The sequence below is a fragment of the Poecilia reticulata genome, chromosome 10 (assembly GCF_904066995.2).
Source record: "Poecilia reticulata chromosome 10, P_reticulata-male-v2, whole genome shotgun sequence".
In the NCBI taxonomy this organism is placed as follows: domain Eukaryota; kingdom Metazoa; phylum Chordata; class Actinopteri; order Cyprinodontiformes; family Poeciliidae; genus Poecilia; species Poecilia reticulata.
Genome location: NC_088839.1, coordinates 1,418,038 through 1,445,674, shown reverse-complemented (window position 1 = coordinate 1,445,674; position 27,637 = coordinate 1,418,038). Strand labels below are relative to the sequence as shown.

Genomic DNA, 27,637 nt, shown 5'->3' with positions numbered 1-27,637 from the left:
AGTGAATGTTCATCCAAGAAGTGTGACTTGCAGGAGCAGAGAGGCTCTGTACTGGTTTGTCCTTTTAAATCAAGAGGCCCATGATACTTTGACTAGGCAGAAGATGTCCCACAGCTGATTGACTGAACCTCCCAAGGACAGAGGAAGAAGAATATCCCAGATATGGTAGGGTGTTAGGTCGGCTACTGTTGAGAATAATGGACAACAAAACAAATGGAGAAATTTTAAATCACATCAGAATATGGAAATTATTTGGCAGATGGCGCTTAAATTAATATTTAAAATGCTTTTCTAAACAACAGTGTTGGAAGATGTCACTGATTTTAGTTAAACTTTTAGCAATACAGCACTGACGGACAGCGGTGTATATATTTTTCCAACTGTGTTTCCCAAGCTGCTGCTAGCTGGTTTACTCTCCGATCGGAGTGTTTATTTTATACATAGTTAGAGAATGGTGGATTGACATTGACTAATAACGGCTAACACAAATGCTGTTGTTATTAACCTTACCTTTTATTACATCCTTAAGTTAATGAGTATCCGTGAATTTTTCAGTCAGGTTTCCCGAGGCAAAATCACACCGGAAGTAAAGATGCACCTGTGGCAGGTCTCAGGTGGAGGGACAGGCAAACAGATGCAACCAACCTGTTTTAAACCTGGCTTGAGAACCAGACAGCTGGAATAGATTCTTTTTGATGTCCCAGATCAGTTCCTTGTGTGTTACTGACATGGTGTGCGTTGACGTGCAGCCCCAGGTGCCAGTTTGGTTCCCTTGAAGATCAAGACCCTTTTCCTCTGGTCTTCTTTCCTGGACACCAAATGGCCAACTCCTTAGCAGCTATCGCGTCGCCTTGCTTCTGTGGTCACACACTGGACGGCACCTCACTACAGCAGCAGGTAGTTATCCTGGTCCCGGTGTTCATGCATCACTGGATCAGCAGCCGGTACATCTAAAGCAGTGGCGCCGATCCCGGACGAGCCCCCATGAATCTGTGGCAGGTGGAGGGACAGGCAAGCAGATGCATCTAACCTGTTTTAACAGGAAAAGACGAGTGAGCCACAGGAGACGGTGTTGCTGTGCCGGTAGATCTCATCCGAATTTTATTCCAGGTTATAATAATAAAGTCGTCATACAACTTTGAAAAATTGTGACTATACACTCACACTTCTATTTCTTCTATAACACAACATCAGCTTATTACTATATCAGGAATTGTAAATTAATGCACATTACAGACGGCTATATAAAACATATGCATTCTTCGCGCACCATCTGAGGAAATCCTCCGAGCAGCTAACCGAGAGCTTATTAGCTAACTATAATGACAACATAAAATAACACAAACCAAATACACCGGGGACCAATGTCACAACGCTTAACAGAACAATCATGTTTATCACATATCAGTTTTCAGTTTAGACCCGAACCAACCTGTTTTAACAGGAAAAAACGAGTCAGCCACAGGAGACGGTGTTGCTGTGCCGGTAGATCTCATCCGAATGAAGGGGAGCTTCCTCGACACCGCAATGTTGTACCGTAAGGGCTCGCTTCTGCCATCTAGCGGCACATTTATGGACATTGCTCCAAAATTTCAAAACAAGGTCAAATCCTAAACTAAAATCACAATTTAATCTAACAAATGTGACCACACTTTGTGGGGGTCACACACCTCTTCGAGTTATGGCAGCCATTGTCTGACGTCACTGTGAAAAAGGTCTATAGACAACATGGGAAAACGCAGCCATGCCCAGCTAAGAACAAGAGATGCCGGAAATGCAATAAAACTGGACATTTTGAAGTTGTTTGCAAAACAAAAATGCTGAAAAAGGTGTGATAGTGGTGTCTGACGACCCAGCCAAGGGACGACATGTTAACTAATACTCAGCCAGCTATAATTAAGCAGCCAGTTTGAGAAAATGAGTGACTTGTAGAGTTACCTGTAAATGGCTAATCTATCAGATTTAAAATCGACACAGGTGCAGACATTACGGTGATGTCACTGACTGCATTTAACGGACTGCCAAAGAGCCCAAGATTGATCACAGCCAGTGAAATGCCACTGGTCACCAGCCCTGGAGGCGAAGTTTATTGTGTGGGCAAGTTTCTGGCCACAAGTCAGTTTAAAGGACAGAAATACCGGTTCGGGGTCACTGTCATAAAGGGACCCTATTCACACAACCTGTTGGGAGGTAGTGTTGCTAGGAGGATGGGTTTGGTCAGAAGGATCATCAACATAAACACAGACCTCCTAGGGGACATCTTTGGAGAAATTGGCCTGCTTAAGTGCGACCCTGACAAAATGGAACTGAAATCCTTCTTAGAGTTTTCCAGACAATAGTGGAACACACAAAAATTGCAAACTTTTTTTGCACTGTTGTAACCATTAAATAATCTCTCCTTCAGTTCAACCTTATAAGTGGAGACACATTGTTGATGTTATAAAATAACTTGCAATTAAGTTTTGGCTAAGCTCAATATCATTTTCACAGGTGGCAGAGCGTTGTTGTTAGCAGCTGCTGAAAGTAACTAAAAAAGTTACTTTTAATGTAACTTACTTTCCAAATCAAGTAGTTAGTAATCTAACTAAGTTACTTTTTCAGGGAGTAGTCAGTAATCAGATTAAAGTTACTTTTTCAAAGTAACTGTCATCACTGTCTGTATATAGGGTACATATGTGTATACACACACACACACACACATATGTGTGTGTGATTGGTCCGCACGCTGCCAGCTTTGAATGCATTAACTATAAACCTATCTTTTAGCAATAAATCTGCTCCGGCAATGAAACAGAGCAACAGAGACAATTACAATATGACTTTAAAGGGGAAAAAAATTTATATATATATTATTTTCCTAAAAACATTAAACAAGCAACGCTTAGCCTGGTAGAGGGGCTAGTAAAGAATGGAAGGCCACCAGGTACTGGGGGAAACCCTGAAGTAAGAAATCTATTCACATTTTTGACATTTTATTTTTGGGACTCCAAAACTGGCAAAATGGTTGAGAAGAAACAAAATAAACATCAAATGGATGACATTTATGTTTTATTTCAGAGACTGGTAATTGCTCAAATTTGTGTGCAATTTGAGTTTTTTAAGTTGATAAAGAATATTGATGACTTTTTAAGCAAGTGGGATATTGATGTTTTGTGTTGGATGAAGCATCTTTATTTTTTTCCATTTTGATTTATTTTTTTTGTTGACACTTGTTTTTGGTTGTCTGACACTGAGTGTGAAATAAAGGCAATTTTAAACTCAACTCTATCTCTGTCTCTCTGTCTCTCTCTCTGTCTCTATATATACAGAAAGTAGAATCAATTCCAAATGCAAGTAATTTACCTGGAAGATGTCTGTATATGTTGTAGTTTGTGAATTGGTGTTATGTAAATAAAAGGTTAGACTGTTTTTTAATTGATCCAACTCTACCATATATGTGATCTAACATAGAATTGCAAATATTTTAAGAACCTTCTCTTTTTATTTTAGGTACCTTCCCATGAAGGATATCGTGTGTATGGAGTGTTTGTCTAGAAAGCTTCGAGAAGCTGTAAGTTTGTACCTGAGAGTAATCAAAATAGTGGATCTTTGTGCTGGTTGCTGGTGGGAGTACATGCCTTCAGGTAAGAGCCCTTTTGACGAAACATTCAGTTTTATTCATAACAAATAATTTAAACCATTTAAAATTTTCCAGCTTTGTAGATTTTCTTTATTACCCATGTCAAGCCACAAAGTGGTGACAAAAATAATTGAAAGAATAACCTGAATTATTATTTTCAAGTGAGAATAGCGAAAATATTTTCTATTATATATTCAAGTTATTGAAAGTATTCAATAACTTGCTATGTAATAACTGCTGTTACACAGGATTAAATTCGATGCATAAAATTTAAACCCATTATTTTCTTAAGTTCTTTAACTCATTTGCATGGGTTATATTTTAACTGAATGCATTTTGCTGCGAGTTATAACAATTTATTGTGCTCAAAATAAGGAGTGTACTATCCCCACTCCAGGTAAGAATCGTATAACTACAAATATTTTAAGACATTTCTACACTTCAGAAGCAAGTGGTTTAAGGACCAGTTTCTTCATAATCGTATGCCTTTAAATAATGACTGTGGATGATGTTCCGATCAGTTGTATATTTTTTTTGTACATTTTGTGTTGGGTGGTAATGGTGCCCAAGTGTGTGGGCATTGTTTTAGGAGAGTGAGCAAAGGCACAAACTATGATGTCTTTGCTGAAATTGTAGTAGAAGATGTTTTTTCTTAAAAAAAGAAAATGTGTTCGTCTCGCGAATGTGTCAACAATGCGTCTTGGGATATTATTTTGGATATTGATTCTATCATGCTGATAGGGTTGGTGTTGTAAAGGTTTAGGTGTGATGGGTGATGGGTGGGAACGAGTTATTTGAATTCCCTTTATGTTCCAAGGGATACATTGTTTTGCCTCAATCAAACTGCCTGTTTGTACACTTATTCCAATGATTAAAAGAATAAATCATTGCAAAAGGATTTTTCATTCTACGGGATTTCATGTGTGAATCACCAGTCTTTGTGGTACAAATTTAATCTGAAACACAGTCAGTTCATGTTTGAATAGTCTAGAGCCAAAATCAAAAATTGTGATTTGTGGTCTGCCCTATTGCAAGAAATCTAAAGTTTCACTGGAACATGTTGTAGTGCTTTATTGAGCCCTCATAGTCTTCATAAACAATTCACTAGTTGATTATATTTTAATGCTTAGGTTTTACAGATAGAAGCTTTTTGATTCTTTTGAAGAAGATGCCTGACTTGGAACAGTTATATGGTCTCCACCCTCGGTACCTGGAAAGGAGACGTGTCAGAGGTTATGAAGCTTTCAGTATTCCTGGAGTACTGGAGGCACTACAAGCATGTCCTAATCTGCTGGTAAGTGTGGGCAATATATCTTCATAAACATTCACCTTGGTGATTTATTTTTACGGGTTTATTGCTTGACCTTGTGACATTAAAATAAAAAAGAGCGCTTGTCACTGCTCTGGCAATTCTTGCAATTACAAAAGGCTATTGCAGCAATTTCACTGTTGGACCTACAGAGCTACAGCCAGAATTAAAATTAACATTGATCTCACTAAACGGTACTGACTAACGGAGCCCTGAGCTTGTTTCTCTGCAACCAGACGGTCCCATCAGGGAGTGATGAGAGACAATAACACCCGAAGTGTTGCTTATATCCACAGCCTGCTTGGTCTCTACATGGTGAAACAGCTTAAAGCTTCATTACCTCATTATCAGCCGGTCACCGCATGTTACGCAGAGCGGCTTGTAATGTGGGACTCACCTACCGGTCCGGGATAAATCCATTCTCCTGTCTCTTCTCTGGGCCTTTTCCCCTTTGCAAAGAAACTTTCCAAAGACATCTGATCTGTTTCTTACTCATTTTGCTGTTTGTGGCCTCAGTGTTGGCGCGCAAGTAACCGAGAGAATCCGGTTAAAGGATTTTCAAAATAAAAGATCCTCCAGACTCAAATAATACATAAAACGGAAATATTTCACTATTTCTTGCGCGGCCCGGTACCAATTGGTCCACGGACCGGGGGTTGGGGACCACTGCCCTAAAAGATACTAGAAACTGCAAGGAAATTTAAATGTTGAAGGATGAAGGTGTTGCCCTATGCTCAGCCAATTTACTCAGCAGGATGGAAAAGTATGGAAGGCAACCAGATGATTAAACTTTTTCATATTTCAGTGATGGATTTCATAACATCACTCTTCAATTTTTCAGTTGCATTATTGTTATAAAGCAACCATCCATCCATTTTCTTGACACCCTTGTCCCTCAGTGGGGTCGGGAGGGTTGCTGGTGCCTCTCCAGCTAACGTTCCGGGCGAGAGGCGGGGTCACCCTGGACAGGTAGCCAGTCTGTCGCAGCAACCAATAATTCATAATTCTCTTAATAATTCAGCCACTAACTTTTTTTGAAAATTCTGCTCCTCTTCAAACAGCTCAACACTCATTGATGTGGGACTTGCAGTTTTCTGGGAAATCAATGCCGGTGTCAGAAAATTGGAAATGGGACGCTATATATTGTGAGAGAGGAAAAAAATCAACACACAGCTTTGATCTGACATGTTTTTGTAACGTCATTTCTGCTGTAAACTAATATTTTAGTAATCAAGTAATCTATCGATTATTCTTGCGCTTAATTGAGTAATCGGATAAAAAAATAAAATAAACATTGGTAAAACTAACATAACAGCAGAATTACTATCGGATATCAACATCAGTCCAATTTTTCCACATTTGAGCTTCCCTAACTATAACATTTCTGTAGTTTAGAAAATTAACTCGTAACAATAATAGCTCACTTTCTAAGTTAACCTGAAGAAAAGTTATGTAAGAATCTGAAATGATATTCAATTTAATAATAAAAAAGCAGGCTCACAAATACGCTTATAAAAATGTCTATACTCCAGTTTTCCTTTGTCGTTTATGTATTCATCTTCAGTCAGTTTAATAGATGAACTCTCACCTTTCCCAGACATTTTCTGGGGACATGTTTAGCTTTTGTGTTCATGTTTGGATTTGACACCTTCGTTCATCACACACGGAAACGCATCTACCAGCTACAACGTGCATCGTACCCATTAGTGGCCACGGGGTTATATGAAATGTATTTTCCGGTTTGTCCGTAAAGCTACACTTGTGTTAATCAGATAATGCGCAGCCGCCCGCTGTCTTCAGTCTATCCGCTCACCTGTATAAATACATCTTGAGCACTCGTCCCCGCCATTCGCTCTGAACCGGCCACTAGGCAGCAGCTCCGGGAGGAGAAGAGCTGCTGTACGCCAAACGTCATGCCAGTCATTTTAAGGTGCTTATTGGCCCCCCGAAAAACGACAAAGACTTAGACATTATCATCAATCAATAAAATCCTCTCAGGCCGAACTTGGAAACTGGACGTTATGCTGCAAACACTTAACTTTGGTCAACAACTCAGGTGGTAGTGAGAGCACTACGCAATGAAGCCTCGAGGCAGATACATTTTCCTCGAGGAATTTTTAATAATTGAGGTACTCGAATTGTTTCAGCCCTAGTCATTTCCTAAATGATGCCACATAGACCCATACGGCTGAAAGGAGTTTCTCTTGAGGCCTTCATGGGGCTCCTGATACAGTTATTTTGATACCTGTTCAAGTTTTTTCATAAAATTGTATCTGTTCCAGTACACTAAATCAGCATTTTACTGAAAGAGCTCAAATTATAAAATTCTAAAATTATACATATTTTTACATAGTCACAGTTCCTATATAAATTGTGATACACACATGAAACAAGGCATGATTATTCATTGATCCTTTCTGATTCTTACGGTGAAAGTATATCAATGGCCCTTTATATTTTCCGAGTTAGAGAGCATAGTTTGCAACCTACTAAAGAATTTTTAGCGTTTGTCCATTTTATCAATGCTTTTGACACAGTTTTATGCCTTCAATATAATATTTTGAAAAATATTGAATAGGACAGGAACATTCCCTAATTCGTTTAGGAAAAAAATGATAGATTAATAGATTAAAGCCTTTGTGGTCCCTGAGATATCAGCAGGCGTTCAGCATTATCGGTGGCTGCTTTAAAGTTCTTTATTGAACTGGTGGACTGGTGTCTTCCCCTCCTGCAGCTCTCCAACACGTGCCAGTATATGTATAACCCTTGTGAGGACACTGCCTCTTTAACATGCTGTCTTTTAAGGTAAAAGTTAATCTAATTAATGCTACTATCTTCAAAGAGCTATTTGAAACTTCTTATGATTAATGGAAGTGAAGCACTACTTGAATAACATCGGTACCAGATAAAAAAAGAAAAAACAGCCATTTTGTGACTTGCCTCTACCAGGACAACAGTGATTTCTTTTAATACTGTTGTTTCATAGACTTCATTATGTAGGGTTTTGTTAGCATGATACATGGACATGGAGCAGGCAGATTAGATTTTTACAATGACATGCTGATATTGCAGGTCAACATGTTAGTTGTTGCTGTCATGAGTATTTTAGGTAGCTTTAACTTTTTAGCTACTTTTTAGCTTTTACTTGGATTTTTTCCACATTATATAGAATATGTTACAGTAGGTCAACATGCTAGTGCTAGCCTAGATGATATCAATAGTATTTTGTTAGCTTTAGCTATTTAGCTCATTTTACGCTATAAATTGCTGTACCTGTACAGCAATTTATTCTTTGAAAGCAGTGTTCTGCACCAATGTCAAATAATCTGAGTGGGACTTTTGGATTGACTGAGTTTTATCTCCCCTTTAATAGGTTTTGTTTATGTGTTTAGGTTTCTTCTGCTTCTTCTGCCCATTTTGTACATTTCTGAAAATCTTCAACGGTTAAATTCAATTTTCACCCAAAAATTTAGTTAACAGCTGATTTTATTTATTTATTTTTTAATATTTCTTTTGAAATGCATTTTTCTGTGAAAATCCACATTTTGTAGTTTTATTTTTGATTCCAGAAATATATTGTATTTTATGGCAGGGATTCTCAAATCCAGGCTTTGAGGAGAACATTGAGAACTTGATTGCATACTGAGTAGGTAATTTAACCATTTAATTCAGGTGTGTTGGACCAAGGACACAGGCCCTCAAGGCCTGGATTTGAGGATTCCTGTTATTCCTGTTCCTACTGTTGTAACAGTAGTATTAGGTGTTACTCCCTAATTTGCCCACTGTGGGACAATAAAGCATATTTCTGTTCTATTAATTCATTGTTGCCTTATGTGTTTATTTAGTAACAATGACACAATAAAGTGTTTTGGTAATTGTCCTTCTTTCTGTTTTTAACCTGTCTAAAGCACTTCGTGTTACACCCAACTGTTTGACAAGTGCTATAAATAAACATTGATTATTGTTTTGTTTTAGGGCCTTGAGACTTCTCATCTAGAGCTAGTGGAAGCTATTTGGAACTACATGCCTCAGGTTCACATTCTGGGAAAGTTTCGCAACCGAAATGGGGCTTTTCCAATTCCTGCTGAGAATAAACTTACCATCCCTGTAACTGCAAAACTCCAGACATTACACCTTGTGGGTGAGTGGGGTACAATACCCAAAAGAGACATGACATTTTTTTAATATGAATTATATACATTAGTGGTGCAGTTGGTAGCACTGTTACCTTGCAACATGCGTGAGTTGTCTCCTAGTACTCCTCCCACAGTCCAGGACAGGGGTCGGCAACCAAAAATGTTGAAAGAGCCATATTGGACAAAAAAAAAAAAAAAAACAAATCTGTCAGGAGCTGCAAAAAATTAAAAACCTTAGATAAGGCTTATAATGAAAGCAAAACAGGCTTTAAGTGTATACATACATAGCATTCATGATCAACTGTTTATTTTCCCTCCAGTGCATCCTGCAAGGAATGATGCACCACATGACTACTCTGTTGTACGATGTACATTTTTATTATGAAGATCGACAGGGAAAAGGTCTTTTTTTTTTTTTCCTTTTGGAACTCGGAAAATTTGCTCCCAAATGCAGTTTTCATAACGACCGCTCTTTGTAAATAATCACCAAAGTGTGTGATCGAAAAATCAACAAAACAGAATGTGCATAATGTGCCCCTGATCTGGGCAACAAGCGGAGTACAATAAAACACAACCTGCAGTTATAAAAATAAAGCAGTAGCCTTTTGAAAAGATAAAGTATATAAAATTAAACTTTAAGTTTGATTTCTGTGCAAATGCCAAGAAAGTCAGTGCAATGGTAAAACATAGCATCATCTTCTCTGTTGATGCGCAACCATCCCCAGACCTGAGCAACAAAACACAATAATACCGCTAAGTGTCATTCTAAATATATACTGACAAAAATCACTAATCAATTTATAAAAAAAACACTTTGTGACTAAATATATGTGCCTAACACAGGATTGTGTTCTTACATGTTTAATGTGACTTCTGTTGACGGACATCACTGGACAGGCTCTCAACATCGAGCATGTAAGATGCAAATTTAATCTCGACGCGGCAGCTAATGTACCGCCTTCCCTGGAAATGTCTTTCCGTATTTTTTGGACTATAAACCGCTATTTTTTCCCCAAACTTTGAACCATGCAGCTTATAGCCCGGTGCGGTTTATATATGTATGTTTCCAGGTTTTTTTTGTAGGTGCAGCTTATAGTAAGGTGTGCTCTATAGTCTGAAAAGTACGGTACTCTTTTCGTTATTTGACAACTTCTCTCTGCAGAGCAAGCGTTCAGGTAATCCTTCCGCGTTGGCAATGAATGCAAATGATTCGGTCCAAGAATTGTAGAATCTCTCCTCGGCTATTTTTCTCTTTTCCCCATTGCTATCCATGGCCCACCACACACCCGTTGGTTTGTTTACAGCCACCTGCCTCGCACCCCGCCCTGTTAAAAGAAACGTGTCACAGGCTTTTTCGCAAATTTTCGTTGACAGAAATGTTAAAATGTAATATTTATTCTACACATTTTTATAGCATTGGAAAACGTTAAGAATGATTGTGTCATGTTTGTCAGAAACCATATTGAAACAAAAATTATATTTCCCACATCATCTTTTTCCATTTTCAAACATTTTTGAAAAAGCTCTAGAGAGCCACTAGGGCGGCGCTAAAGAACCGCACGTGGCTCTGGAGCCGCGGGTTGCCGACCCCTGGTCCAGGACATGACTGACAGGGTCTCGGTAATGTTGATGATTTTTTTTGTCTGTCTCTGAAATGAATATGCAATTCTATTTTTTCACAAGACATTTTCAGCTCCCATTTTAAAATGCTACAGCTGCATTTAATTCAAATGACTTTTGCAGGTGTGAATGTCCCAGAGATTCCATGTGTGTCTATGCTACGACACCTTTACCTGAAGTGGGTCCGTCTCACTAAACCACAACCATTTAAGGACTTTTTGTGTGTGAACCTGAGATCTTTTGTGATGAGGAATTGTGCAGGGCCAACCAATTCCTTGAAATATGTTCCACTGGTTACGGGCTTAGCATCAGCCCGGAACTTGGAGCAACTGGAGCTAGTGAGGGTTCCTTTCCTGGGAGGCCTTATCCAACATGTGGTGGAGGATAGCTGGAGGTCAGGTAAGACATTATAATAGTCAAACGATTGTCTATTGTACAGACAGGCATTCAATTCCCATTCAATTAAGTACATTCTAAATTGATCCATGTTAAAGGATCAATTTAACATGGTGCCGTTTCTGTGAGTGAACTCACACCAAAAGTCTTAAAAGTGCAGCATGTGACTAAAGCAACAAAAAGAGACTTTATATATGTATTTACATTTGCTATGTCCTAGCATAAGGCAGATAATCTCTGAAAAAAATCGATCAATCTCCTGCCTCCTCCCTGTGTTTTGCAGAATTGCTCAGCTCAGTCAGAAACAGGTAAATCTGAACCAGCATTAATCATCTGACAAAATGACACTTTGATACAATGAAAAGTAATCTGCATGCAGCTTGAATAACAGTGTAAATGTATTCTTCCCTCAAAATAACTACATATGCAACCATTAATTTGTAAACCACTGGCAGCAAAAGTGAGTACACCCCTAAGAGACTACTCCCCTAAATGTCCAAATTGAGCACTGCTTGTCATTTTTCCTCCAAAATGTCAAATCAATCAAATTTTATTTGTATAGCACATTTCAGCAACAAGGCATTTCAAAGTGCTTTATATAATAAAAAAACAAACAGTAAATAAATAAACAGTAAGAGAGAGATTTTGAGGAAAAAATAGAGATAAAAACATTAAAATCCACACCCCTTTTCAACCGGGGAGACGACACCCGCGCCCCTGTCCTTATCTGGGACTAACCCTCTGGGACTTTAGTCAAAAACGCCGTTTGACAAGGCCTCCAATCTCTAGGTTTTTAGTTGAAATGCTGTCAACTGGGACTCTAAACCCCGTAGGACTTTAGTTAAATGTCATTTAACTGGGACTCTAACCCATGTTTTACTCAAGGGACTCTAACCCAAATAGGACTATGAGTGGGGACAGTACCTCTCCGGGGAGGTTTACATCATTAAAAACTAAACACAGTGTAAACACTGAGAAAAAGAAATTAATAAAAAGTAAAGATAAAAACATTATAAACATCGAAGACATCAAAACCCACACTCTAACACCCTAAAACTGAGCTGCACCTTTCTAAAAGAGTAGGGTAAACTCAGAACAGACGTCGCGTTAGTCATCCAAAGAAGCTCGGTGCACGTACTCGGTGTCGCATCAAAATTCTGTCTTTGAAAGACAGGCACAGGAGTGCTGTCAGCATTGCTGCAAAGATTGAAGAGGTGGGGGGCCAGCCTATCAGTGCTCAGACAATTCGCAGCACTCTACATCAGATTGGACTACCTGGCTATCACCCCAGAAGGAAGCCTCTTCTTAAGTCTGCACACAAGAAAGCCCGCAAACAGTTTGCTGAAGACATGACAACAAAGGACATGAATTACTGGAACCATGTTCTACGGTCTTAATTGGTTTGGTTCAGATGGTCCTAGGCATGTGTGGCCGCAATCAAGTGAGGAGTACAAAGATAAGTGTGTGATGCCTACAGTCAAGCATGGTGGTGGGAATGCCCTGGTCTGGGGCTGCATTAGTGCAGCAGGTGTTGGGGAGTCACATTTCATGAACTCCAATACGTACTGTGAAATACTGAAGCAGAGCCTGATCCCCTCCCTCTGGAAACTGGATCACAGGGCAGCGTTCCAGCATGATAATGACCCCAAACACACCTCTAAGATGACCACTGCTTTATTGAAGAGGCTGAGGGAAAGGGTGATGGACTGGTCAAAAAATGTCTCCAGACCTAAACCCATTAGAGTATCTTTGGGACGTCCTCAAGAGGAAGATGGAGAAGCGCCAAGTCCTGAATAACCGCCAGGTCCGTGATGTCATCACGGAGGAGTGGAAAAGCATTTCAATGGCAATCTGTGAACTGGTAAACGCCATGCCCAGGAGAGTTGAGACAGTTTTGGTAAATAATGGTGGCCACACAAAATATTGACACTTACTTTCACTAAGGGGTTTACTCACTTTTGTTGCCAGTGGGTTAGTCATTAATGGCTGTATATAGATTTATTTTTGAGGGAAGAATAAAATTACACTGTTATATAAGCTGCATAAAGACTGCTTTTCATTGTGTCAGTGTCATTGTCCCATGAAAAGATTTAGTTAAATATCTACAGAAACGTGAGAGGTGTACTCACTTTTGTGATACACTGTATGTGTGTATACATAATTTTTTTTTCATTATTTTATGAAGAATCAACAAGGGGGGACCCAATGGTGAGGTGGAATGAAATTTATTGGATATTATAAACTTTTTTTAACAAAAAACTATAAAGTGTGGCATGCAATATTCGGCCCCTTGTGTTAATACTTTGTAGCTCTACCGTTTGCTGCGATTACAGCTGCAAGTCGCTTGGGGTACGTATCAGTTTTGTGGGAGTAGTGGGAGAATGGGGATAGTTGGCTGAGTCTTCGCAGCCCGACAGGCGCTGCCTTGCAGAGGAAATAGGAAAAATAAGAAAAACATCAGATAAGGAGAGGAAAAAATAACAGTCTGTCTCACACTCAGCTCTTTGCAGGGCAGAGTTTGAGGTGAAGAAAAAAAAACCCAGCACATAAGCACATATAGACAAAACAAGCCGGGTACGAGGAGGAGGTGTGACGTGCATACGGGTCTCATGTGAGTTTTGTGTGTGTCAGACCATGAACCCCAACTGAAGCACGTGATTGTGAGTATGATGTCGGAGTTCATCACTAGCTTATCAGTTCAGGACCACAGATGTCCTCAGGGAGGGGTGGGCACCAGAATAGAGCATTCTTTAGACATAACAACCAGGGGAGGACAGCTGGCCAGCCCGAGGAGCCAGATTCCGATAGCAGAAATTTGTTTAGGTCAGGCTGACATCAGTCAGACCAGCGAGACTGGTCCTTCTCAATGGCAAATCCAAACAGCCAAATTTAGGATCTCCCGCCTGATCTGAGTGAGCAACATTCTCCAAGGTCACACCATATCCATTCTGAGTCCGAGATCTGCTGCCTGGCCACGGTCCTGTTCCAGGATCGCACCCAGTCTGTGGCTCAGCTCCTGTATCATCTCAATCTGAGTGTTGATCGCTCTGTCCCTGCTGAAGAAAAGCAGGCCCAAACCATGATGCTGTCACCACCATGTTTGACAGTATGGATGGTGTGTTAGGGTAATGAGCTGTGTTGCTTTTATGCCAAACATATCATTTTGCATTGTGGCCAAAAAGTTTGATTTTGGTTTCATCTGACCACAGCTCCTTCTTCCACATGTTTGCTGTGTCTCCCAAGTGGCTTGTGGCAAAACTTTAAACAAAACTTTTTATGGATATCTTTGAGAAATGGCTTTCTTCTTGCCACTCTTCCATAAAGGCCAGATTTATGTACCACTGATTGTTGTCCCATGGACAGACTCTCCCACCTCAGCTGTAGATCTCTGCAGTTCATCCAGAGTGATCATGGGCCTCTTGGTTGTATCTCTGATCAGTCTTCTTCTTGTTCGAGGTGAAAGTTTAGAGGGACGGCCAGGTCTTGGTAGATTTGCAGTGGTCTGATACTCCTCCCATTTCAATATGAGTCAAACAAAACCAGTGACTGATCTGGCAGCTGAAGGAGGAACAGCTTATCCTGCTCTCTCCCGTCCTTACTGATAACTTTGCTTGTGAATTATTTTTAAAGTCACAATTTTTATCGTTTTATTCACATTATCGACACCATAACTGGATTACTTCAAACCTAAAGACCAGGAGATTTTCTCACTTTTATTTTTACCTCACTTTTCTTCACCTCCAAGTTGAACTAGGGCAAAATGCCCCCGTCCGATCCCAAGGACGTTAGCAGTATTCTACAATGACTTCAGTTTTTAGAAACAAAGATTCAACATCTGGAGGTGAACTTTGAGATCAACGCTACCTGTGGATATGAAACAACTCTTCCTCAAATCAGCGGAGAGGTCGTACACCCCGCACCAAGCAGCTCACCCTGGATCGTTCAGGGCGCCAAGCCGAAACAAAAGTCTCACACTGCAGATCCCGTGAGACGACTAACGGGGAGAACCCCTCACCTGGATGAATCGGCGTGGCCGGCTCTGAGCCGAAACCCACCTTCAACCTCAACACCTGCTCTGCCAAAGAATAGCAAACAAGCAGCTGGAGCCAAAACGACTTCACCGCTCCCAAGGACAAAGCGACCAGCCCCAGCCTCAAAACGTCCTGACTCCGTGGGAATCCCACTGAAAAACAGATTTTCTGCACTTCAGCCTGAGCCTCTGAGTGAAAACCCACCTTCAAACATCAGCAATGAGGCTAAACCAACGCATCCACCGCACAAAGCTCCGAAGGACAAAGTGACCACCAGGAAAACGAAAGGTATGCCAAGAGTGCTTATTGTTGGAGATGAGGCAGTAAATGGAATCAGTCATGTTTGCAATCCCAAGAAAACGAGAGTGGTTTCTTTTCTTGGTGACACTGTATCTGATTTGACTTGCAAAGTGCTCTCTCTAACCACTGATCAGCCAAACATGGAGACCTTAGTTGTGCATGTTGGAGCCAACGATCTGGCAAAGCAAAAATTCGAGATTCTGAAAAAGGACTTTAATATTCTTCTGGACACTATGGGAAAATTAAAAACGAAGTTATATCTCAGTGGTCCAATTCCGTCGCCTCAATGGGGAGACAAAAAACACTCCAGGCTGCTTATGATAAACAAATGGCTGATTAAAACCTGCTCTGCCAGCTCAGTGACCTTCATCAATAACCTCTGGATCTACTGGCAGCGCTTTCACCTCTTTGGAAGAGGAGGACGCAATCTTAACAAACACGGAATAAGGCTGCTCACTGCAAACATTTTTCATTTTATCAACAAGAACAACAATGTGACCATCGCTTCAGAATAACAGGCTCAAGGATGTCTGACTAGGATGGAGCCCTCCGCATATCAAGAACAAACTATTCCAAAACAAATTGATAAAACATCGGCTGTGAACAGAATGACTGGTTCCCCTCCTCCTTCCCCCATCCCACATCTTTCCCCCCTCCCTTTCTGCTTCTACACTCACAAGATCAGAGTTTCCCAGGAAGTCAATACTAAAGAGAGTCACGCTGCACCTGAGCCGCCTGAAAATGCTTTAAATCTCAACTTAAAACCCACCTGTTTAGAGTTGCTTATGGCTAAATTAGGTTAGAGTGCGGGTTTTGATGTCTTCCATGTTTTTATGTCTTTAATGTTTAATTTTTTTTTCTTTTCTACGTTTAATGATGTAAAGCCCCCCGGAAAACGTCCCAGTTAACGACGTTTAAAGTTCTACAGGGTTTAGAGTCCCAGTTGATGGCGTTCAACTAAAAACCTAGAGGTTGGAGTCCTTGTCAAACTGTGTTTTTGACTAAAGTCCCTGAGGGTTAGAATCCCAGTTAAAAGACTTTTAACTGAAGTCCTAAAAGGGGTGCGGGTTTTAATGTTTTTGTCTTTCAAAAAAAAATTTCTTTCTCACTGTTTATTCAATGTCACATGCTGTTTTTATTTTAATTATGTAAATCACTTTGAAATGCCTTGCTGCTGAAATGTGCTATACAAATAAAATTTGATTGATTGATTGATGATCGCTTGCTCAGTGCTCCTTGAGAGCTTGGGAAATCTTTTTGTATCCAAATCCGACTTTAAACTTCTCCACAACAGTATCTTGGACCAGTATCATGATGCTCTCTGCACTTTAAACACAACTCTGAGACCATCACAGAGCAGGTGCATTTATAGGGGACTTGATTACACACAGGTGGATTCTACTTATCATCATCAGTCATTTAGGACAACATTGGATCATTCACTAACTTCTGGAGTCAGTTTGCTGCACTGAAAGTAAAGGGGCCCAATAATATTGCACGCCCCACTTTGCAGTTTTATTTGTTAAAAAAGTTTAAAATATCCAATTAACTTTGTTCCTCCTCACGGTTGTGTCCCACTTGTTGATTCTTCACAAAATAAAAATTTTAGATCTTTGTTTAAAACCTGAAAAGCGGAAAAAGGTTGAAAAGTTCAAAGGGGCTGAATACTTTCACAAGGCACTGTGATATAATTTTGACATTGCAGCAATTCCTCATACAGTACATAGATGTATCAAGATTGAAAAGAAAAACTTTTATCAGGAAGAGCAGAACCTGGCTCAGTGTGACCAGCCATCGCTTCAGATTTAAGAAGACAAATAATGGAGAACAAAACCTCATTTCTCAAGTCTGTAAGTTAAAAGAACATATAACGTTTGTCCCAGCAGAAGCTATCTTCTCGGAGAGCCAAAGGGTTAATCACTGAAAGACAGGGGATTATCATCAATAAAAGGAAAACATCTTTGGAGAGAAAAACAGACACAGAATATAAAGTTAAAAGCTGGATTAACCTCAAATAATAAAATTAGAGAGCAACAAAGTGAAGAAAGTAGTCATTATGTCCGCTAGCATCCAAAACTTATAGCAGCATAATGCAGATAACACATGACTTTGGAGGATCTATCTGGCCATAGTTAAAAATAAATACAGAAATAATAACCATGTGACTAAATTTACAAAAAGTATAGTTATTAAAAGACTGTGTAACTGTTGTCAGTAATTAAATTATACTGTGAGACATGTATACATCTCTTTTAATTGACTTCTTTATTAAATTACCTATGGAATAACTACCTGATTTATTCATTATGTGTTATGATTTTCAGTTTTATTTATTAGTCACTTATTTTTTTATGTATTTAAATGTATCTTTTAATATTTTTGTTTTTTAAACTTCCTTGGTATTTTTTACACAATTTATTTCTTCAAGTATAAAATGGTCACGTTGTCTTTAAGTCCTTTTATGTGTTTACTTAGGAGGATTTAGAAACCTTCACACCATTGTGTTTGGAGCTTGCAAGAATGCCTTGGAAGTGGACTTGGGCTACCTCATTATCACTGCTGCCCGCAGGTGCTCAGCCGTTTATGTTAATACTTTTTATATATTCATTCAGCTAATCATTATGGAGTTTAATTCTTGGAGAGAATATCTGTTGAACTGTTATGTTTTTGTTTAGATCGACAGTCTCACATACACTCTCAAACTACGCATGTTCTGTGAGCTACACAGCATTTGTGTGCCCTCTTGAGAATTGAAATTTAATTCTCAAGAGTACTGATTTCCTGCGTTTCTCCTGACAAATTCCTTCATTTTCCACAAAATGTCTTGGGAAAGTCAGATATTTCATGTGCAGCAACACAAATGTAAACAATGGAAGGAGGAGAGAGATGCACATTTTAGCTGGAAATAAAAGTACTAAAATGAGTTTATGTCAGCTAAAGATGATGGTATCAAGGTTTGTTGTATCCTCTCTACTGGCGACTTTTCTCCAGCAGACTTTTCAAGAGGTTACACACTTGAAAATAGGAAAGACATAAAATCAAGAGCAATTTTCAGTGCGTTTCTCATTCAGAAGTTTAATGCAATAAGGCACAGCTCTAAAAGCCCCCTGGTTTCTGGGAAGGTGGTGATTCAGGCAGGCAGCTTCCTTTAAGCAGTAATGCACTAATCCCTATATACAGTTTGAACCTTTGTTTTTGAGAACTAGAAACATTACTAATATTGCCTATAAATCTGTTAAAATAAAAATCCTTCTTTGAACTTTTGTTTTTCCAACTTTCAAACAACACAAGATATGAAACAGGAAAAAGCTGATACTCTAGAGGCTACTGCTAGCTTGGCTAAAGCCGTGCACTCCAGTTGACCAAGGATATGCTGTAGAGGCTTCATTGCCATCAATCAAAAGAAAATCTCCAACGCCCATCAAAACACACACACCACCCGGCAAAGTAATTGTGTCCCAGAATGAGGTTATCGGCAACCTGATTGTGGAAGCCATTAACAAGCTGACAAACAAGATGGTGACATGATAATGGTGGGCAACATCTCTAAGCTAGCCAAAATGAATGCAGCTCATATAAATGACTGTAAAACTAAACTATCCGGCCTGGGAAAAGATGTGGTCGCGCTCATTAAAGAAAGAGTGGCGCTGAAGGAAAGAGTGTTGGAACCAAATGCTTTAAATGCAGTTGGAATTTGAAAATCCAGGGCTTGAAGAAAATTCATAAAGAAGATACCCGCAAAGAAGTTGTTGATATTTTAGCCAAGATCACGCCACACTGTGCCTCACCAATTAGTAGTGCAGTGGACACAAATTTTGCGCTGTTGTGGAAAAAAGAAGGAAGACACTGCCAAATACCGATTCAGTTCAGCATGAGGCACCACTGAGATACTTTCTGGAAACTCACCAAAGATTCCAAGACATGCAAGAAGTTGGGCAACCACTACAAACAAAATTTCTGCAAATTGGACCTGGAGAAAAGAGCTGCAGTCTGGCCCAAAATGGAGTTAGCCAGGAGTGAGGGCAAGAAAGTCTACTAACAAGTTCACGTCAGCTACATCAGCAGGGTTTGGGTATTCCCTGATTGACTGAAGAACCAATTATAGTGTCTAGTAATCACACACTGCAGTAGGAGCAACACAAGGACTTAGCTTATGGCTCAGAATGAGTTATATTCTTTTATCTATTTTTAAAATGCCTTTTGATTAAGGAGGCTAAATAAACAAATGAGGCTGTTTAAATAGGCAAATTTGAAGTTCACATGTTTGATCAACTTTTTTGATAAATGTGTCCTAATCACGTTCTTTGGTTAGAGGTCAATTGCTCTGTTCTGAATTCAGTTTAAGTGAGCTGGTGTTTCATTCTCATTAACAAGCACATCAGGTTCAGTTACCTTCTCTGTTATTTATTCTGGTGCTTCCCTTTTATATCCATTTTTCTTTCTAATTTTAATTGTGTGTCTTTTTAAATACTAGGGTTTTAAATCAAATTACATTTTAGGACATGTATTCAAGAATTAAATTTTTTTGCTTTGGAAGGGATTTACCTATATGCCAAGTTTCAGATCTCTATAATGTAGGGTTTGGCCCGTCTCAGATAGGTGCTCTAGAGCAGTGTTTCTCCACCCTTGGCGTCAAAGTACACTGCCCTGCATGTTTGAGGTGTTGCCTTGCCCAGCTGATTTTATTTCATGGATGACTAACATAACATATGCAGGGGAGTTTGCCTTGAGGACCAAGAATCTGAAACACTAGAGCAATTTGGCCACATCCACTTTTGGATGCTATTGAAGACACATTTCTGTAAAGTTTGAGTTTTTTAATATGTTAAGGCCTCCAAAAAGCCACAAAGTGCTGGAAAAAGGGGAGGGGGAACAAAAAAACATGGCAAATAAAATAGGCCTTCACACCACTATTGCTGCTCGGGCCTCATAATAGTCCTCAACATTTTAGATTGTTGATTTACTGAGAATATTATTTTAACATTTTAATAAGTTGATGTTTAATTCTATCCCATTTGTATTTTACAGGCTTCATGAACTGCGAATCCAGCCTTCACTTACTAAAGATGGAGTTTTCTCAGCTCTCAAAATGGCCGAACTTGAGTTCCCCCAGTTTGAGACGCTCCATTTGGGATATGTGGATGATTTTCTTCTACAATGTTTGTATTTCTCATAAAGCTTAGAAAAGAATGTGGTTAAGTCAGCATGCCTAAAAGAAATTTTCTTTTGTGGTGGCTATTGTAAGTATGCTGCATTCAACCTGTTTTTGTTTCATTTTTTACTCTGACTGATACTAATCAGTATATTTATATTATATCAGTATATTTGAGGAGTCAAAAAATACTCCGGGTGATATTGCTGTTAACCCTTACATGGAACATATCTCCTCCCACTCTGATTGGCTTGTAGCCGTCTAAACATACTTCTACATAGTTTTTAATCAGTAAAAAGGCCAGTGTCTATCTGTTAGCGAAAATGCACTCTAATGTTAACATTTTTCAAATTCAAATATACTTTATTGATCCCAAAGTGAAATTAAATGTTATTTTAACTCATTGAGTGGAAACAAAAGTTCTTTGAATGCGCTATTAAAAAACATAGATGAGGTTTTTATATACACTCTTCAGAGCCGTTTTAATTTCGGCTCTCAGACACTAACAAAGACGACTTTTCCCTAGATTTGTGCTAAGTAGGAAATTAGTTGGCTAGTCTGTTTTGTTTTTTTTTCCTCACCTTTTAATATGGGTAAATATTAAGTTTTGAAGTCTCATTTTCAAGAGCAACCTATTTCGATAGCAACTGTATAATTAGTGTATGTGCCATAAAATCCAAATTTATTTATGATTATCTTATATATAATAAACTTGCTGAAAACAGGTAAATGTTCTGCTGTTTTGCTAATGCAGGTAAGATGAGTCACTTGGAGCTGGTGAAATATGGCCTAGCTGATGTCATTGAGAACCCTGGCATCATCACGGATATCGGTATCAAGGTGGTAAATGAGGTGTTCACTAATATTAAATATCTGCTTATCTACAACTGTCCTCACCTTCATAACCCTCATCAGTGGATCACAGGTAAACCTCTTCTTTTTTATGCTGACATGTTAAAGTCTACTGTTTAGTCTCTATGTGGAACTGCAGATGTGTTTTCTGCTACCTTCATCCTCAGATCACTCCAGATGGAGCCGTCTTGTTGACCTTACCTTAGTTCGTTGTCATGCTATCAGATTGGAATCTTTCTGCCACTTTGTAGAGTTACTTCCCTGTTTGGAGTTCATCTGCTTGGACCAAATGTTCAGAGAGCCTCCTAAGGTATTTTAGACACTCTCCCTCACATCATCCATTTCTTTAAGCATTGGGGTTTTCTAGTTATGTAAAAAAGAAAAGTAAGCAAATTACTCAGATTTTTAGGGTGAGGAATGCTTTATTAGAGACACCAAAGTTTTCGTTCATGTTTGTTATCAATATATCCGATGGTAAAGTCAACTGCCGGTGTTTTTTCCTATTGCTTCCATGCCGTCAATTTCATGTTACTATGCACCAGTGATTCTCAATACATGGTGTCCTGATGCTAGTTTTATTCAGACCAAGTAAGAGTATTTCAATTTAGGTACTTGCTGATATCAGTACCAGAGTTTACTGGAGAAAATGTACTAAATCTGATGGTTGGGGAGCCGTGGTAGTCCAGGGTTTCCCCCAGTGTATTATAAGCCTGGCAGCCCACCATACTTCACTAGCCCCCAGCCAGGCTAAGCATTGCTTGTTTTTGTTTTTTGGAAAAATACAAAAATAAAGATAAATAACACAAAAATTGTTTTAAAAATCGCTTAATTTTCTTAAAAGCCAGGATACAAGTGTCTCTGTTGGTGGGGCAGATTTATTCCTAAAAGAGAGGTTTATAGTTTATGCATTTAAAGCTAGAAGAGCTGAAGTTTACCTCAGCGCTGATCACACGCCTCCTTTCACTCAAACTAGTCACAGGGGTCTAAAACCCTTGCGTTAGCTCTGGTTGCGCAGCTCTATGTGATTGCAGGAATAACTTTCAGAGGTGCAGGTTGAGCGAGCGGTGAGAATGATTTCTAATTGTGAACAAAGAATTAAATGCAGCGTTTACATCTCAACACGCTGCCCAGCATGTGACTCTGTCTTCCCTGTAAAGTTCATGAATGTGTTCCCGGTTGGCCGGTGCGTTAATGGTTAACGAACCACCGCTAACCTCATCATGCAGGTTCAGCCCAGTGAGGAGCTTTCGTTCTCGCCTCATAGTCACGCTTCATGCTGGTTTTATATTATTTATTTTTTATTTTTCCTGATTATATGATGCATCAAACCAAATGCTTTGTTCACTCCTCCCATAAAGCTCGAGCAACTAAAACAGTTTCTGTGAGGCTTATTGAAAACTGAGACACAAAATGGAAAGATACTAAAGCCGCATTAACACCAGTTAATTAAATCTCCCGTTTGTTGTGCATCTCTGTTTTTAAATTTATTTCAGATTTTTAACAAAACAATGAGCACTATATATAGACATTCAAGTCATACTTGAGTGCTTGGGAGAATAAACACAAACTAATAAATGACAAAACAAGAATCAAAAATAAAACAAGGCACACAAACAAAAACCCAGCAATTATTTTCATAAGTACATGGATAAAAAGTAGATGACTAAAAATTAGGGACGCTCTGATCAGGTTTTTTGCTGTCGATTCCGATAGCGATCACCCATGAGGCCGATCTCTGCCGATCACCGATCTTTGTTGATCGCCTGGATTGGTTGTTGATTTTTCGGTTTAGGTAGAAATGATACTATGTTATCTGGCAAAATGGAAAAATTATCTGGCAATAAATTCAACTACGCTAGACATAACAGACATATTTTAAAACATATCTCAAATTTTTTTTTTTATTTTAGTTAAATGCTGCTTTAAGCAGACGTTCAGTGTGAGAGTTCACTGTCGGAGTTTGAGCGATTGGCACACCTCTACTAAAAAGTAAACGGAGGTTACAGAAGGTAAATAAAATATAAATGAGACAGAAAACACCTAAAATGGGTTACCTGAAGGGCTTAATGTATTCCGTGCTACTAAAATTCTTATAAGACTTGGATAAAGTGTGTATATCGTTACAACAGGGAAGTAAGGGGAGCACCACTCGTGGGGTCACATCGAGCGTCAAAGACAAACCATTGGTCCAAAAACGGCAACCAGATTCTTAAAGATGTGATTTCAGAACCATTGAGAGTTTGCCTAGTTTTGTCCAGTTTCATGAACAAAAGGGCATCTTTTATCCAGTGAGAAATTGAGGGTGGGAGAGGATTCTTCCAATGCATCAGAATAATACATCTAGCCAGTAGTGTGAGGAAGGCCACAAGGTCAACATGATGGAGTGACAGTAATTGGTCTTTGGAGAGAAAGTTCCAAATAAAGCAGTCAGTGGAGAAAGCTGTAGTGTGGTCAAGGTGATTACAGAATGGGAGTCAAAAACAGATTTCAAAAATTGGAATAGAGCGGAACAGGTCCAAAGCATATGTCAGAGAGTGGCTGGGCCCAAACCACACTTCACACAGCTTGAATCCACATCCAGAAAGATTCGAGGCATTTTACTTTTGGATCAGTGTACTCTATGGACAACTTTACACTGAACAATTCTAGAACAATGCAGGCACATATTGATGAGGAATGAATGCATTCTAGAATAGTTTTTTACTTTTATTTTATTTTTTTTTAAATTTCCTTTATTTAACCAGGTAAACCCTGTTGAGATCTTCATCTCATTTTCAAGAGGGACCTGAGCAGAAGTCTGCAATACACAGCAAAAACGCCACATTTTCCACATTTCATTATAAATCTCTATGTTAAGATCATCAGACCAAGTAGCTTGAAGCTGGTTAAGCCCAGGAGTAAAATTGGAAAACAATGCGCACTATATATAGACATTCAAGTCACCTCCAAAGGGTGGGAAATTGTTCCCACCCTTTGGAGTGGGAACAATTTCTACCAGTTGATCAACTATTTTGGAGGCAGGAATTTTTTTAAAAACCCGGGAAATGATGACAAATAAATTCTCTAACTTGTAGAAATCTAAAAAAAGTGGACAGCCGGCAAGTTATAATTTAAAGATAATTGAGGAGATGAGGCAAAAGTGTAGGTCTTTAACAGAAAAAAGCCCATGGCTTTTCTACACTGAAAAACTCCCGTTAATGAGTAAAGATTGAAATAGAGGATTAGAATTTAGTGACGATAAAAGAGCTATTCTCTGGATCCCAAAATTTTGCTTAATCTGAGTCCATATTCTATGGACTCAGATTATGAGTCCATAGAATATGGACTCATAGAATATGGAATATCATAGAATATGCAACATCAGATGTTGCATATGTTCCTCTGCAACATCTAATATAGGAGATGTTGCAGATGAAAGTACAAGGAGAATACAAGGAAGCAAAGCTACATGAGGCCTCTTCTATTGGTAACCATTTGAAAATCTCACAGTTCACATTACATCAAAATAACATTGTACGAATATTAACAGACCAATAATAGAATAAGAAATTTGGTGTGGCAAGCCCTCCCATTTCCTTATTTTTTGGTAGGACACACTTTCTTATTCTAGGAGGTTTCTTGTTCCATATAAACTGAAAAACTGAAGCATCGAGTGTCTTAAAAAATGTTTTGGGATAAATACTGGTAAACACTGAAAAAGGCACAAGAATTTCAGCAGAACATTCATCTTGATGCAGCTGATCCTGCCTGCTGAAAAAAGTGGCAGCATGAACCAGCGCTGTAAGTCAGCTGGTCAAGTAAGGGAGTAGAATTGATTTTAAAAAGTTGTGAGTGATTCTTAGTTACACGGATTCCCAGGTACTTAAATCCTTGCAGAGAGATCTTGAATGGCAAACTAGTGAGTTGGTATGCTGTAGCTGCATCATTAATTGGAAATAATTCAGTTACTAAAGTTCAGTTTATAGCCAGGTATTTGTACAAACTTTTCAAGCAGGTCTAATACCCTTTAATATTACTCTGGTTTTCCGGTTGAGTGGACACTGGCGCGCTTTTGCTGCTGCTGCTCGTCTGCAAACGTTCATTATTTTTGATCTTTTTTTTAATTGTTTTGCGATTGTCAACTGTTTCCGTTTCTTTTTTGCACCCACTGTGTGCTAAGTCTCCTATTAGCTTATCTGTCAGTGATGCACGGTGGTCAGTATTGGCTTACCTGTCAACCGCCAATTGGTTTCATATCCTTCGCTGACTTTTCCATTCCACAATGTGTGTCAATAATTTTTATATCTGGATTTTGCTCCTTTGGACTCTCTTGTCACTCCTCGTTGAACCTGTGCCAGGCATCGTACGATACTCACCCAATGAGCTTTTTCGACTCTGTTGGCATCTGCCCAATCATCTGCCGGTGATGCTGTGCCTCCATCCGGATGTCGTTTTTCTCTCCCGCTGGAGATGCATCCACTGTGAGTCTCAACAGAATTTCCAGCTCGACAGGTCAAAACCCATCCATTCCATCTGGACCAACAACTGTCGACCTGCCAGTAAAGGTCTTAACATGATAGCTAGCCTAGCCCTGCCAACTCCACCTTCGTCAACTTCGGTCTGCTCATCCAGGATCTCACCGCCTCCTTGGCCTAGAGTGTCAGCCTTTTTTTATCAACAACCTTATAAGGTCTGGAGCAGGGGACTCTGCACATTTTGTTTGCAGGTCAGATATAGCACTAGATAGGGCAAGACTTTTTTTGTGTGGTTGTTTTTCTTAGATATGCTGAGTAAGCTATTATCTCCCCAGTAAATGTGCCTTACATGTCTGCCAAATTGTTGCTGCAGATACATCTGGAGTAACATTAGAGGAGACAAACGATTCTAAACGGTCATTCACAGTCTTGACAAAAACAAGATCATTAAGTAAAATTGAGTTAAAACACCACGGAGACTGTGAAGTGGTGTTGTAGTACTCAAGACCGGTCTTGAGACCACTTTTTGATGGTCTCAGTCCCGTCTCAGACTCGACCGCATTTGGTCTCAGTCTTGTCTCGGCTCGGGCATTGAGGACTCTGAATTTTATTTCAATACCACAACTGCAGAAATGTCACTAAATATACACCATACTGTCCAGTTTATTTGTTAACATCTTTGTTTTCACTGGATGCAGAACATACTTATTTAATTAGCGAATAAATAAAACACAAGAACGGAAAAGCAAGCAGAGAATGCTCATTGCTCTTAGTTGTTTTTGTCACCCGTCATGTGGCAGACATTACAGCACTGTGTGTCGCCTGGCTTCATGCGGCGGGAGAGAAAGAACAATCACCTTGTGCTTGGTTACGTCCTGCTTGTTGCTCCTTGGTCAGTGTTCATAGTTGAGTGTTGTTTACAGTTAGTGCATTGCTTTAATTGATATGTTTAATGGTGCAGACAGATACAGAGGTGGTTTCTGACATGAGTGATGGGGAACAAAGAGTTTGTTGTGCTTTTAATATTGGTTAAAATTATTTCAGCTCTAAGTATTTAATATCTAGGTGTTTTTAAGGGAATGTGAATCTTTCAGATCAATTTGAGAAGCAATTTTGATCATATTTCACATTTTATTGTGTCATGTAGCGCAGGGCGCTGGTCTTGGTTTTGACTTGGTCTCGGGTTAGGTGGTCTTGACTACAACACCACCGTGAAGTAGGTCTGACCGGGAGAGAGAGATCCAAAATGATGGGAGAATAGCCTGAGATTACGATGGGATTATAGCAACATGACCTAACTGAGGAGAGCAGTTTGTTACCCAGAAGAAAGAAACACTGGGGAGAAAAAGGAAAATGTTCTGGTATTAGGGTTGAAATAATACTGATTACATAATATACTTTTTTACACTTCCTATGAGAGTTCACCCCTTTAACATTCCAACTGACGCATCTTAAAGCGCCCCCTGGTGCCAATGGGGCGTCAGTACTTGACATAATACCTGAAGTGTGATAAATATGAAAACGACAGTGAGGTATGAATTGTAGCGCATATGTAATAAGTATCACCAATACAAGAAAAAGGGACCCGTAAAACACGCACACAGACGGGGAAGAAAAGAATATTAAAAACAGAGAGGAAAAGGCAGGCACCAGAAGTCTGCTAAACTTATCAGTGTGGTTTAATGCTTCCTTTTGCCTAAATCCCAGCTCCTTGCAACTGCATTATGGAAAAACAGATAAATTAGAACCCCACTGTTTATAGCTTAGA

The 27,637-nt window shown here is 39.3% G+C and overlaps 1 protein-coding gene and 1 long non-coding RNA gene across 5 annotated transcripts in view; one reads left to right on the top strand and one right to left on the bottom strand.

Annotated features, from left to right (window-relative positions):
• The window catches only part of fbxo38 (F-box protein 38), a 66,421-nt gene that overhangs the window by 6,622 nt on the left and 32,162 nt on the right, over positions 1–27,637 (top strand). For 3 of the 4 annotated variants that reach the window (XM_081611915.1, XM_081611912.1, XM_081611911.1), the window contains exons 3-10: positions 3,490–3,623; positions 4,750–4,913; positions 8,904–9,069; positions 10,808–11,083; positions 17,887–17,980; positions 20,440–20,570; positions 21,318–21,488; positions 21,583–21,725. In XM_081611915.1, coding sequence (XP_081468041.1) covers positions 3,490–3,623; positions 4,750–4,913; positions 8,904–9,069; positions 10,808–11,083; positions 17,887–17,980; positions 20,440–20,570; positions 21,318–21,488; positions 21,583–21,725 — 1,279 coding nt within the window. Of the gene's footprint in view, positions 1–3,489; positions 3,624–4,749; positions 4,914–8,903; positions 9,070–10,807; positions 11,084–17,886; positions 17,981–20,439; positions 20,571–21,317; positions 21,489–21,582; positions 21,726–27,637 lie in introns of those variants that run through there. The other variant, XM_081611913.1, reaches the window with a different exon arrangement.
• LOC145553194 (uncharacterized) lies at positions 52–10,808 on the bottom strand. Its single transcript, XR_014089466.1, has 3 exons — positions 9,157–10,808; positions 511–990; positions 52–185 (listed from the first exon to the last, which is right to left on the bottom strand). It is a non-coding gene; the product is annotated as an uncharacterized LOC145553194 (long non-coding RNA).